This window comes from Nelumbo lutea, chromosome 1, assembly GCF_056320005.1.
Source record: "Nelumbo lutea isolate HS-2025 chromosome 1, American lotus-T2T, whole genome shotgun sequence".
NCBI classification, from domain to species: Eukaryota; Viridiplantae; Streptophyta; class Magnoliopsida; order Proteales; family Nelumbonaceae; genus Nelumbo; species Nelumbo lutea.
The window spans coordinates 186,668,336-186,683,302 of record NC_142684.1 but is presented as its reverse complement, the minus strand read 5'-3'; the positions used below and the strand labels follow the sequence as shown (position 1 = coordinate 186,683,302).

General features: G+C 36.9%; 1 protein-coding gene across 4 annotated transcripts; it reads left to right on the top strand.

Moving 5' to 3' along the window:
- Positions 1–3,089: 3,089 nt before the first annotated feature.
- On the top strand, positions 3,090–8,006 carry LOC148879854 (homeobox protein BEL1 homolog). 4 transcript variants are annotated; one of them, XM_088961565.1, is made up of 5 exons: positions 3,090–3,506; positions 4,499–5,554; positions 6,028–6,410; positions 6,796–6,856; positions 6,956–8,006. In XM_088961565.1, exons 2-5 carry the CDS (start codon positions 4,628–4,630, stop codon positions 7,658–7,660), a joined length of 2,076 nt encoding a protein of 691 aa, XP_088817691.1. In that variant the 5' UTR covers positions 3,090–3,506; positions 4,499–4,627; the 3' UTR covers positions 7,661–8,006. The 4 variants fall into 4 exon arrangements, with proteins under 4 accessions (XP_088817691.1, XP_088817693.1, XP_088817689.1 ...); XM_088961567.1 differs by lacking the exon at positions 3,090–3,506 and adding an exon at positions 3,654–3,789; XM_088961563.1 differs by lacking the exon at positions 3,090–3,506 and adding an exon at positions 3,894–4,288.
- Positions 8,007–14,967: the final 6,961 nt, after the last annotated feature.

Below are 14,967 nucleotides of genomic sequence, written 5' to 3'. Positions count from 1 at the left end.
AGTCCCCAAGAAACACCCCCTCCCCATCCTCTCTTGTTATCTAATCCCACTGCCCTTCTGTTTTGTTTTTTTCCGGTGAGGCGGAGGTGGTGCTGCAATTGGTGGTTCCGTCGTGGTGACGGTGGTGGGGCTGGGGACCACCACCACCTTCACTCTCATGGAGACTTGGTAAAAAATGCGGGTTGGGTTTTGTTGGTTTTTGACATCTTCTGATTACATGCATATATACATACTGCAGCCATGCCTTTGTATGTGCGTCGCGCAGCTCCCCGGCCAAACCAGCAATGGAGGACGTGGAGGGGGGTTCAATCAGTCGCTTTGCTCCACAACTACTTCGTGGTGCGGGTGGAAGTGGGCCGTTCTCTTCCGACCATCCCTCCGACATAATGCGATAAAACTGGACGATCATTTAATTCATGGGTCATCGGAATGGGCTGGCTGGCTGGCTTAGCTATTAGCTTTGTCATCATAATCTGTCACCAGACGCCCGCCCGTACACTTCCATATCCATAACACACTATTTCATTTCACACGAGCCTTCTCAGCCTCACACCCTTTATCTTGGTGGACTTATATATACATCAACTTTCCTACACTACTTGTAACTCCAGGTTTTTCTATTTCTTTTTTCATTTGACCGTTCGTTTTCAAGCCCAACCAACATAGTAGAAGAAAAAAAGGGTGTCTGAGGGTCCGGTCGTTTCGCTGCTCATCTGATGATGGTTGACTGAGCCTCAAGCTTCCTTTCCCTTTCTTTTTTTTTTTTTTTTTAATTTTCTCTTTTGTAGTCTTTCACCAGCGAAAGCGTACATAAGCAATGAACCAATTAAGCATTGATAAATCCAGACTGGGACTCTGGGTCTCTTCTCTTGTTAGCTAATTAAATATATTGCTAGCTTCAGTCGTCAGTACTAGTACCTGATGTGTCCGCTTCTTCTTCTTCCTCCTCCCCCTCTTCTTTTCTCATTTTCAGCAATTTGATGTATTTCACACTTTTGAATGACAAAACATATTTTATGGTAATTTGCTCAGGAGAAAGGAGAGTATTGGTTGAACGGCTACAATTCTTTATTGATGGAATCATCTCTTTTGGACACTAGAGGATCCCCCAAGGTGGGAAATGGACGAATTACTGGTCCCGTCTCCTACTCCTTAGCATGCTTGTGGGCCACACGTGTGCTACCCCGTTTATAGTCCACATGTTTAGGCTAGGCTACATTTGTTTTTGCGGGGAATGGGGGACCATTGCAGCATATACATCATCCCCCTCCAAAGGGATTGCTTTTAATTTTCCAACTTGTCATGTAAAATCACTTCACCCCAAACAAAACATCCATAAGCTTATGCTTGCTCTTTCTTTAGACTGCTTTTTTAATCAATTGTGCCTCAGTCTCAGAAAAAAGCTTTACCTTCTCTTTCTTTTTCAACAACTGTATGGGCTTGGGTTAATTCGATTTCTTTTTGGATGATAATTCTACTTGGGGTAATTCTATGGAGGAGGATGGGTACACCTACTATGTAATTCTTCAAATCATGTTTGATCACTTCTATTCTATATGGACCCAACCTGGTTATAAATTATAAATAAGTGGGTATTGAGTGTCTACTCCTGTGGGCTTGACAGTTAAAATTGTTGGAACTATAAACATCATCACCGGTGATGAGGAAAGAGCCTGGATCTATGTTTATTTTCAGACAAACCAGCCTCCCTTCGAGTTCCTTCTGTGTCCCTTTTGTTCGGATTCGGGGCTCCAATGTTTTTTATCAATTAATGTCATTTAGAGATAGATGGACATGAAGTCTCTTTGAAATTAATTTGAGGAAAGGAACCTTCTAGTGTCTTAACGGTGGCAAAATTATGGGTCGAGTTGCCAAATGTAAAGGACAAAGGGATCGAAGGGGGAGGGGGGGGGGGGGAACCATTTCTTTCCATCTGGAGCAGACTTGTTTTTGGTATCACCAACCCCTTTTCTCACTCTTACTCCCAAGGGAGGGAGGATGATAATATAAGGTTTCGTTTTACTGTCTCCCCATTAATTGCATTAAAATCTAGAACCCACAACTTTGAGCAAAATTAGACTGGTCATGGCTCCCAAATTGAATCAAATATGGGAGGACCCTGACAATCCATTCAACAATAAATAAAATTGAGAGAGAGAGAGAGAGAGAGGAATTAGTCCACCAATAGAAGGCCCATTTGGGGCATGCTTGTGGTATATCTATCATGAAGCGCAGTTGTGTCTCCCTAAAAAGAAATTGAGGAATAAGTTGACAAAGTCATGATATACTTGGAGGACCATCGTCATCATCCATGATGGGCCCTACAACCATCATTTTACATTTTTACTCCCAGGCCCCAGCCCACCAACCCAATCAATCTGAGTCATCCATTTACCAAAAGGGCATTTCTAGTCTCTCCATACAAAGACTTCCAAGGCTCTCACCATTTAATCATCAGGAATCCAGGATGATTAAATGGTGGCCCCACACCCATTGAACAGTTAAGACTGTTGTAGCGATAACTCATAGTTTAGGATGGTCCATGCAGCAGCTGTAACACTATGGCGGGACCACATTATTATTATTATTATTATTATTTCTCAACTGTAAAAACATTCCAAAACGTAAGCTGTTGTAAAACTTAGTGGTTGAGCGGCAGTTTTTTAACCCCGCCTGTTATGGGAGCCTGAACCCTTCTGCTTCTTCTGCTCTACTGTAGACTGTAGTCTGTACTCATCGTACATGAGTTATGATGCGCCGTGGAGAGGGTGGGGTGTGTAATACGCACCCATTCATATAAGCCAAAACGTAGTACACGCTAAAATATTAGGTTAGTATTATGTTACGTAAGTAATAAGGCAATCTACCCATAAAAAAAATGTAATAAGGTAATCACTCTTGATTTATATTGTAATGTACGCTCCATGCGTATTGAATCTATTCATCACACCCCAAGCAAAAAAAAAAAAGGAAATAAATAAAATTAGAAAAGCCAACATAAGTGTCGTCAGCATTACCAAATTACCAATACGATAAGGGAATAGGGGGCTTTGTATAGTGTTAACAGGGAAAGGTAGGAGAAAGGCAATGAGCGAGAGAGCATGATAGGTCCAATTGCTTAAAAAAAAAAGAGGAGGAGAAAAACAAAAGAAGAGAGGAAGAGAGAGAAGATGCGGTCCCGTCTCAACTCTTCCTTCAATCAAATACACGAGAAGGGGAGATAGGAGTTCTTTAATGGGCGTTTTAATTGGAATTAGTTGGAAATGCTGGACCACCTCATCTCAACTCCTTTCCAGTCCCCAGTTTTAGAACATTTTTCACAACCCAGCATCTATTTTCTCTCTCCCCAGAACCTTTTCTGAAAAGTCTCTCCGTGTTATTAAGGAAATCAGTGATATGATCAGAAATTCTGATGCACCAGAGCAAACAGAACAGACTTCAGACACCCATCTGAAAAGCCAGTGAACTTAGGAGTCATTGGGAATCGGGTTATCAATCAGAAATCTGTATGGGTTATTTTATTGCTCTTTCTTTCTTCCTTGTTTATTGTCCTTTTCTTGCTGTTTTTTTTTTTTGGTTTGTTAAGTAAAACTATTGGGTTGATGGGGTTTTAAAGAGATCCGAAGATATGAAGCTGTTCTGAGTGGGTTGGAGCTCTTGTTAAAGTGAAAGCGTAGCTGCATAGGTCATGTGGCGGCTTGTAGTTTGTGAAGCAGCAGGAAAAGGACGATTATCTTTTCTGCAATTGCTGTTTCTTTGACACTACCTACTTGGAAAAGCAGGGGAATGGTTGTTTTTTCATTATTTAAAATATAAATTTTATTCTCCTTTCTTATGCTATATTATTATTGTACTCAGTATTAATAATTTGTTGGGTATGGACTAGGGACCGTATGCCATGAAATAATTGAGAGAGAGAGAGAGAGGAAAGACTTAAGAATGGATAGATTTCTGGGAATGCCTATTTTGATGTTATTTATCTCACGGAGCATTGACCCACACCAAAATGTGCAGTAGGGAGATGGAAAATAGAGGGGGGAATCAAATCACTGCTTGGTGGTTATCATCGCCTCTTTCTCCTTCTACTACTGTTTCTGAGTAGATATCTGATCTTACTTCCCTTCCGAGGTTGGTTTTCATTGCACACTATGTTGGGTTATTAGGAGAAGTCAGAGAAGAAAAGGCGCAGTACGCGCTCTCCCCGGCTCCCTCCCTCCACGCCTTTCCACTATATCACAACCCTTCACCACCACCACCACCAACAACATCTCACACACCTCCATCGCCGGTTGGTTACATGATTCCTTCTCGTTCAACTCTCAAACACATGCACACACACGCATACGAGAAAAAAATGAAAATTTGTTTTTTTTTTTAGTTTTCTGAGCCAAAAGCGGAGTTGGGTTGCTTGGTTGTTTTCGTTGATCTCGTTTATTTATTTTTTAATTCTTCTATAGTGTTTTTAATTTTAATGGTGGGTTTTCTACTTTTCTTTTAGGGTTTTTGAGAATTCGGTTTGGGAATGGACAATAAGCGGGCGATGGTATTTCAGTTGCAGTATCGTGGACATCGTTTTAACCAACGGCAGATGTAGAGGACGGCAGTAACAACAAGAAAGATTTCTTGTATGGCTCGTGAATCTCCACAAGATAAATCCAGGAACTTGGTGTCTCCGACTGGTTTTTGCTACTTGGGTACCTCGTCTAACAGCAGCCCTACCATTCAAAGCCATCTCGTGAACCAGATGCAAAGCTTCGAATCAAGTCCAGAGCTTTTCAACCTAACTTCAGGTATAGAGATGTTAGGATTTCCTTCCAAAAACCTACAGCAGAGAGACAGTAACTCGGTTATGTGGAAAGGGTTCTTCAGCAAACAAGGAAACCAGGCATCTTCCTCTTCAAAGACGATGACCGGCCATACAAGCGACTTCTACCAACCCGAATTCAACAAACCTGCCGACTTCCCAACCGGGTTCTCTGAAACAACGGGTGAGAACCTGATGGTTACACCTGAACCGGGTTGGAACGACAATAGATTACTAGTAGATGATTCCTCCCTGAGGTGCGTTTTTCCATGTGAAGGAAACGAGAGGCCGAGTCAAGGACTTTCACTCTCTCTTTCTTCGAGTAAACCTTCTAGCATAGGACTACAGTCGTTCGAGCTGAGAGACACGAATCATCATCATCATCAACAACATCAAGATGATATGAGGTTTATTTCATCCAACTCCAGAGATGGGCTGTTTGGAAAATCAATAAATCATCAACAACAGCAGCAAATCCTGCAAGATGGTTTTTTCGGAAAAGCTGCAAGTGTTCACCAGGTCCACTTTCAGCTAAAGAACTCAAAGTACTTAGCACCTGCTCAGGAGCTTCTGAACGAGGTCTGCAACCTTGGAACAAAGCAAACTGATCAACCCAAACAGAAGCCCCCTAAGGCCAACCAGTGGGAGGAGGAGAATGGTGGTGATTCTTCAAAAAAGCAACCTCTGTACACCCTAGACCTACTTGAATTGCAGAAACGAAAAGCCAAATTGCTTTCCATGCTCGAGGAGGTATATTGATTTGCGTTTCCTTCTTTATAGTTTTACTGCAACTAATCTTCTTCCGTTCCCAACTTTTTGGTTTTTATTCCACCAAATATATGGACTTTTTTTTTTTTTCAACCTGAAATAATAGTGGAAACGTAGCTCTACTTTTACTGGGTGGTTTGATTGATTGGGTGTGGAAAATTAAATCGGGAACTAATTGATTTGAGGGCCTTCCTCCATTAATGCCCCGCATCATGACAATTTCGACATTTCATTCCTTTATTTAATTAATTTCAGAATCATCTCTATTCCTTTTCTTTATTACATGGCATCACACAGTCGTCTTTCATATCTTCCATACTGTAATTGGTGATTTTTTTTATCACTTTTTATTTCCGTTTCTCCTTTCCCCTTGGTGAGATCAGCAGGAGAATAGAGTGAAAGAAAGACTCACCGACATTCTGTCTTTGTATTTTTCTTTTAATTTTGTTGTTTAGGTGGATAGGAGATACAGGCAATACTGTGAAGAGATGAAGGGCGTCGTATCATCATTTGAAGCAGTGGCTGGGACGGGAGGCGCAAAAGTGTACTCGGCGTTAGCGTCAAAGGCCATGTCGAAGCATTTTAGGTGTTTGAGAGATGGAATTGTTGGTCAGATAAAGGCGACGAAGAAGGCGATGGGAGAGAAGGATCTAGTTGCACCGGGTACGACTAAGGGAGAGACGCCAAGGCTCAGGCTTATTGACCAAGCCCTGAGACAACAAAGGGCTTTTCAGCAAATGAGCATGATGGAGAGTCATCCCTGGAGACCACAGAGAGGCCTCCCTGAACGTTCTGTTTCTGTACTTCGAGCCTGGCTCTTCGAGCATTTCCTTCACCCGTAATTTCCTCTCTTGACTCTTGCTCCATAGATCTCTTATTATATCAAATTAATCAGTACTTGAATTTTCTCCATTCCATCCATGTATATATGTATAGTAGTGTTTTCACCAGTTTCAACTTATTGAAAACCAACAAACAAACACGTCGTTGCTTGTTTCTGTCCATGTCCATCATTATTCAAATGCCAATTGAGACGCCTTCTTCCATATATATTTTCTATGATTTTGTTGTGCTTCTTTATAATGCATGAGGACCCATATGTGATTTAACACCCCAACCTCTACTTTTATTTATATATGTATGTGACCTTACTTAAGTTACATTGCCAATAACAACTACTAAATTCTATAATTCTCTACTTAATTAGTACTTAACTTTCGCAGGTATCCAAGCGATGTAGATAAACACATTTTAGCCCGCCAAACAGGCCTTTCAAGAAGCCAGGCACGTTTCCATATCTCTCACAACTATTGTGTACATACATTGATATTACGAACAACAATTAAAAGATAATAATAATTGTTTGTTGTCGCATGCGCGCAGGTGTCCAATTGGTTCATAAACGCAAGGGTTAGACTATGGAAACCCATGGTGGAAGAGATGTACTTGGAAGAAACAAAGGATCTTGACAACATGACTGCCTCAGAAGGTGGTACAAGTCACGGGGACTACGCCGGCCGCCGGCCAAACCAAAACCATAATTCCAATCAAACTCCTCAGCCCAACTCCGAGGATCAGAAACCAACAACAGACCAACTTGTCCGCGCCGAATCTGAGTCTCTCTCTTCCATCATCAGCAACCCTGAAAAAAATGGTAGCAGCAGCAGCAGCAGCAAAATTAATGGTAGAAACGATCAAGGAAACCACTGTCATCATCAGCAGAATCAACAACAACAATTGGGTAGCAGCAGAGTACCCGAGCTGTTTGGTGCCGTGGATTTGGATTTCTCAGCTTACAACCAGCATACAGCTGCTAGCACCATATCTTTCGCAAATAATGGCGGTGTCCATCATCAGAATATCGGCGGTGGTGTGTCTCTAACACTGGGACTGCAACAGCACGGTGGGAGCGGTGTGAGTCTTTCCTTCTCCCCAGCATCACAACACTCTCTTTTCTTCCCAAGAGATCACATTAATGAAGACTGCCAATCAATTCATCAGTACTCCATGTTAGATGGGGAAGGACAAAATAATCTACCGTATAGGAACTTGATGGGAGCGCAGTTGCTCCATGACTTGGCTGGATAGACAAAATCAGCAGAAAAATTAAAGCTCGACCCAACATTTGTTCCGTCTCCGCCGAGACGGCCTGCTGGAGTTAATTGCATGTCAAAGAATGAAGGTAATTAATAGATGAACATACGTACATACTCCCATACATAAACATAAATCAACATATACTATGATCCAACGTACTTACTTTGCAGCTATATAGCTAGCTGGAATGGTATATTTGTGTCGTAATCGTGGAATTAATATATAGTCTACTATATAGCTTGTTTAGTTCATTCAACATCTGATTGTCTGGATTTGTATTGCCATTGATCAATGGATGCAAGGATATACATATACTTTTTGAGTTTTTTTCCCTTCATCTCTCTCTCTCTCTCTCTCTCTCCTCTCCCCTCCACCAATTTGACTGACTGAATCACTTGTGGTTCTAGTTTAATGTAGTTTTTTTTTTTTCTTCCCCCTTATCTGTTCTTTTTTTTTTTCTTTTAATTGGATAAGCCATAGAGTCGGAGTTAAGGTGACGACAACAGAACCTGATGACCCAAAAGATGAAGTTATGAACAACAGCAGGCATTAGCATCGTTAGGATTAACATAATTTAATGCTAGCTAGGTAATCTTGGACTGGGAGAAAGAACCGAGCTTGATCCACAGGATTAATAAAAGCAACTAATTAGTCGGCAGCTTGATTAATCTTTTTGAATGCATAGATAGAACAAAACTTGCAAGATGATCGATGCATGATAATGGACAATAAATATAATGGTCGACAAAATAACAAGCCATCAGGTTGAGTCCTCAGCTTGAACAATTAATGTCGCCTTAAATCTCATATCCTGATCAATCACTTTAAGATTGTGGTCCTTGATTACTACTTGCTACTCTCTCTCTCTCTCTCTCCTGCAGCTGTATTTTTCGCAAGCCTTTGATTCATTAGAATTTGAGGTTAGTTAACATTACAGTCTTTTTCCCATCTGGAGGTGCCCTTAGATTAAATGTGGACAAACTATAGCAAAATTTTTTTATTGCTCAAGCACTATGAAATTAACTTATAAAGGACTAGATTTATTTCTAGCAAAATCTTATATTTTTCTTTTTTTATTTTATTCCAGAAATTTCAGCTATGAATTTGACTATTCAAAATCTATTTCACTAATTTTTTGGATTTTCAGTCATAATTCAATTGTTATATGGCTAAAGCACTTAACGACAAAATTATTTAAAATAATTATAAATGCATATATGTTCCAAGTTCCAGCAATCAATACTGATATTAATGTTGCAAACTGGAATTTTAATCCAAATATTTCATGACTTCATGGTTCTTAATGGGATTAATTTTGGTCAACAATCTATTAAAAACAAAGAATACATTTTTTTGTAGGTGAAAATATAGTTTTTTACATTAAATTTTGTTTTAACAGCTTAATCAAAGTAAAAAACATTGCCTTTTAACCATATATATATATATATATGTATTGCTTTTGGATAGTACAGGAGTTCTGATATAGTTCAGGAAGTGTTATGCGTTGATGGAGCAGCTCACTGGACAATGATGATGAAAGGAGTAACTGGGATTTTAACCTACTTTTGATTAGAACTTTTGAATCTATATGATGAACCTAGGAATTTCTTATCAAGTCGAAAGAGTAAAAGAATACTTTTTTCAACATATCTATCATAAGAATGGTCATATCGGACAAAATTTGCTCGTGTTCTCTTCGTATTTCTACTTAGGGAGAGAGAGAGACGCACCAGCAGCAACCTAAAAAGGATTGTCAGATGCTTTTGTCACTCCAATTCTTTAAATATAATCAATCCATGGACCCTACTCCCATTTGCTATTTAAAAAATAATCGTAGAGAGATTATACTTTTATCTTATAAATAGTATCTCTCTCATTTGTAATACAAAAAATGAACTTACCAATAGGAGATTGGTAGTTGACTGTGTAGAGAATTCGGTACTGTATGTATGGACAAATATGATTCATATGTAAAAGCTTAAAAGCAAAAAAAGAAAAAGAAAAAATATCTAATGTGATTGAGGACTTTTGGTTTCATTGTTTTTGGACTAAAGTAAATCCAGGGCCGTTACCCCACAATGATCCCAACTGTGTGGGGGCCTTTGGAGGAGGGGGGTATTGAATACGGACCTTAAACCTTTTGACATTTTTGAACAAAAATCTCACACTTGAACCAGTATTTTCATGCTTGACAGCCCCGGGTTTTAGCATTGCACCAAGCAATGACCCCCTGCAAACTAAAGAAAACTGCCATATGAAAAATTTTAGGTTAAATTTTTGAATCCTCCCTTGAAGTTTGGCAATGGCAATCACCTCTCCTGAACTTTCTGATAGTTGCAAGTAGATCCCCTCTGGTAGAATTTTCTAAAAAGATGCATAAATATGTCTAAAATAGCCATACAGTTGCATTTGACAAAAATGTTTATAAGTTTATTTTCTAAATTTTCTTTTCATATATATGAATCACTTTCATTACCCCAAACTCTTCCAATCCCTTTTCTGAAATTGATTTATTTTTCAAAAGTTTCCATCATATCAATCACTCAAAGCATTGCTGCTTTAAATTCTCTATGTTTTTATTGTTCATAAAGTTTGTATTGTTTTTTTGTAGAAACCAGTCTCAATAGTAATTGCATGTGTATTTTGGGCATCTATACTATTTTTAGAAGATTCTATCAAAGGGGGTCTACTTGCAAATGTATCAGAAAGTTCAGAGGGCATGATTGCAATTACTAATTAATTCTAATGGAGGTTTCAGCAATGGTCAAAATTTTCAAAGGAGGTTTCAGCAATTTACCCAAACTTTTATCAAGTGGGGATAACAATAAAACATAATTAGAAATTGAAAGGAACACCAAACCAATGTTCAATTATGAACATTATGATCAAATGTTAACAATGGCTTTATCAAGGCACATAAATCACATGTATAGTTGATCATGGGCCTCTTACATGCGAATGCTTGGTATTGTTTATATTAGAATTTCAAAATTGATAATGTAGTTAATTAATTACTTAATTATAAGGGCATGATGAGTTGGAAATCATTTGTAGCCTCATAGGGGCGGAAGTTTTCGACCCAACCCAGGTTGTTGCAGGTCTATTGGTTAATTTCTTATAACATGCCATTGACTCTTTTTTTCTTATGGCAATGAATAGGTTTAGCGTTAGATATTTGATATTTGATGCACACAAGCACTGCTAATCTTTTTAATGGATTGAGTTTCTTAGAGTATCCAAAATATTTTGAGAATGTTCATGTAACTCGGCAATTAGTTGGGAATTTTTAATTCTATAATAATATTTCTCAATGTAAGAACAAGTGAATTCGGTACTGTATGTGATGGTTGTGCTCTCTAACTCCTATTTTCCAAGAGGAGCTAATTATTTTCAGACCTTGCTACTTTGGTGTTTACAGCAGCATCTCCTTTGTGGGAGGTTATCCTGTTCAACTTAGTGGAATAGGGCTCTTCTTTAAACTGAAAACCATTAACCTAAAAGAAAAAAAATCCGTTTAGGTGGTTTCTTAGGTTATGTTTGGTTCAATTCTCATTCTTTCTCATTCTTATCCAAGATGAAATTCTAAAATGAAAAAAAAAATGGGTAAAAACAGGTAGAATGAGAAAATATTGTTATGAACCAAACACTTTTTTCCTAAAAATAAATTCTTTTCAGACTAACAAGTGTCCTATGTTACTCATTTTCATTCTTCAAAAAAAAAAAAAAATTGTGCCACTACTCACAAACCGCCAACCTAGGTCTCCAATAGTTAATGTTTACTAATTGGCATAGATGTTTTGTAAAAGTACTTTCATAAAAGTTCTTTTATAAAAGTACTTTCATAAAAATTCTTTTATAAAAGTACTTTCATAAAAGTTCTTTCCTAAAAGTGTCTTTATAAAAGTACTTCCGTAAAAGTGCTTTCATAAAAGTACTTCCATAAAAATGCTTTTATAAAAGTGTTTTCATAAAAGTACTTCCATAAAAGTGCTTTTATAAAAGTACTTCCATAAGTGTTTTTATAAAAGTACTTTCATAAAAGTGCTTTCGTAAAAGTACTTCCATAAAAGTACTTTCGTAAAAGTGCTTTTATAAAAGTACTTTTATAAAGTGCTTTCATGTAAAAGTAGTTTTACAATAGTGCTTTCGCAAAAGAACTTTTATAAGTGTTTTCTTAAAGTATTTTTGTAAAAGTGCTTTCACAAAAGTAAACATCTATGACAATAGTTTTAGGTAGAGTTTCATCAAAGAATGAAATGAGTAAGATGGGGCATGATTATTTTTCATGCTACAAGCTAGTCAATTTTTTGTGCCATGGGGTTGATTTTTCATTCTATAAGAAATGTGGTCGTTGGCAAGAATTTTGTAACCAAATACTAATGTTATTCATTCTTGCCTAGAATGAGCAAGAATTAAGAGAATGAGTCCTAGAGCAGTGAACCAAACATGGCCTTAGTTGATCATCATCATCATCTAAGCATTGTCCAAATTATATTGTCTTTTTTGTTCTATTCAGTATTATATTCATCGGTAAATTATGGATTCTTAAATCATATATGGTATTTCCACCCAATCCCTTTGGCTTGCCCTTAGCTCTTGTAGTCCTTTCAACTTGTAACAAATCACTCTTCTTAACAGATGTTGTGGATGGTCTTCTATACACCTAACTAGGGGTGGCAATGAGCTGAGCTTTTCACAAGCTATTCGAGCTCGGCTCAACTCGATTTAAACCGAGCTTTGAGCCGAGCTCAAGCCCAATTTATAGGCTCATTTGCTAATTGAACCGAGTTCAAGCCTAATAAAACTTGGCTTGTGAGGCTCGCAAGCCTAATCAAGCTTCTACATACATACATACATACATACAAATATATAACATTTTTATTTTTATATATAATAATAACTAATTATTATAATTATTAAACTTTTAAATATCAAATAAAAATAAATTTTTATATATAATTTTCTTTTTTACTTTTATACAACATTTGACTCACAATCGACTCGAGCTTATGGGCTTTTGACTCAAGCCAATTTCAAATTCAAGTCTCTAGCTTGAACAGAACTCGAGCCTCATACTATCTTGAAGAGTTGAGCTCGACTAGTTAACTATTTAGCTTGGCTTGGCTCAAATCCACCCTTACACCTGACCAAACCATCTCAATCTACTCTCCCCTATTTTATCACCTATAGAAGCCAACTCTTAAGTTCTTATGTATTGATTCATCTCCAGCCCAATTCTTTTTAACTTTATCACTCATTCATCTAAACATTTGCATTTCTATCACACTCATTTTTAATAATTAGGTATATTTTGCTTTTTTTTTTTTTTTTTCTGAAAGTCTCTTGTTTTGTTTCATCCTAGTAGGTCTAATTCTAGTCTTTTTTTATGCCTTTGAATTTGGAATCCCAGCTTGCATGTAATAAAATAGAGGGGATCTAGGGTCCATACTACTTTTTTTCATTAATATAATGTAATATGACTTTTTCATTAATTGACGTGATGTACTCCTAGTCCTAGCCTAAAACCTATTTATTTGATCATTTTGATTCATTCTATTGATTATGCAAACCACAGCATTTTCATTGGACAACTATACTGACACTACTAAACTCGGGCTCTGGCACTTGGGTCTTTTTGATCGTTAGTTGGACTAAAGTTGATCCACATTCAAATCAGGTTTTGGTAGCCGGACCGGCCAAGTCAAACTCAACTCAATCTTGACTAAATTAACCTGAGACTTGGGAGGAGTGGACTAACTACTAACCTAACCTTGAATATAGTAGCAATAAGTGGCTATTCTATTCTCATACTTGAACCCCATATTCTCATTTGTCAACCCCAAGATTTTATTTACACACCAGAATAAATCTATACTCTTTCAAAAAAAGTATGGATCTGCCTTTCAAGATTTTGTGGACTGTTTTTTGTAATCAAAATTGCATCCCTATTTGTCAACTTTCCTCCATTTTAATTATCTTAAATGAAAGGATTTCTTCTTTACTTTTGTTTGATCATGTATTTATTATGCATTATATGAAGTGTATTAATGTTTCTGATTACTTTTGTGATAGAATTGTCCCTATTTGGTAACCGGCCTGTCTTCTTATAGGGTGAGGATATAATCTTAGGGTCCTTTTGGTTTACAGTTAGAATCGGAATTGAAATTCTTTAGATTGGAATTGAAATGGTTTATTCCCATAATTTATACATTTGATTCATATTGAAATGGGAATGAAAATTGAAATTAATAGGAATAAGGTTTCATTCCCAAGAGAGGGATAGGAATTAGAGAATGACTATTCCCTCAAATGGAAGAATGTTATTTCACCAGAAATGAAAATATGATTCCAATTCTGTCCAACCAAACAATTAGAATCAAAATAACCCATAACTATTCGGATTCCAGACCCTATCCGTCGTCTTTTTCTTAATAGATCTGCAACAGCTACATTTTTAATTCATTAAAATATACTTTTGTAACAAGCTACTTATTAGGTAGGTTGTATGAACTATTGGCCTTTTAAACTTTAAACTTTCTATTAGACCACTGAACTAGAATCTTTTAAACCCCACTTCTTCAATTATTAGACCACTGAACTAGAATCTTTTAAACCCCACTTCTTCAATTATTAGACCACTGAACTAGGACCTATTGGCCTTTTAAATTTTGTTTGATCATGTATTTATTGGCATTTCTTTTTAATTTTGTCTTGGATATTATCTTATTTTACTTCATCTTTACTGCAACGAAACAAAATAAGTTAAATTTTAAAATAAAAATATATCAGTATTTGCATTTGAATAATTTGCACTACCATAATTTTGCATTAGTACAGAAAACCAAATGCATCTTTTAGGCTGTATTTGGTTGCAATGCAAATAAATTTGCACTGATGCAAAACTATTACAGTGAATGATTTTTGTTTCAAGTTTTGCACTTATTTTTGTTTCAAGTTTTAGCTTATTTCATTTGATTGCATTACAAATGAAGTAAATTAAGACATTAAATAGAATAAAATTAAACAAAATTTTGCATTTTTTTTTCATTTGCACTCCCATGCATTTCTACTAATACAAATAAAATTGCACTGCACTCAAACACAACCTTAAGCTCATTTTGAAAAGAATACAAATACAAATATGTACAATGCAAATACATACAGAATAATACAAAATACAAGTTTTTTCACTCTACAAATTTGTATTTATACTTTTTCCAAACTGAGCCTTTGGGAAAAATATATTCCCATTTCTTAAACTTAAGATTAGCCAAGTTTAGCTAGCTCCAACATTAATG

Excerpts from the sequence above, each read along its gene's own strand:
- LOC148879854 (XM_088961565.1), top strand. The coding sequence starts at position 4,628 with ATGGCTCGTGAATCTCCACAAGATAAATCCAGGAACTTGGTGTCTCCG. Across the intron at positions 5,555-6,027 it reads TGCTTTCCATGCTCGAGGAG|GTGGATAGGAGATACAGGCA; the intron begins GTATATTGATTT and ends TTTGTTGTTTAG. Across the intron at positions 6,857-6,955 it reads CAGGCCTTTCAAGAAGCCAG|GTGTCCAATTGGTTCATAAA; the intron begins GCACGTTTCCAT and ends GCATGCGCGCAG.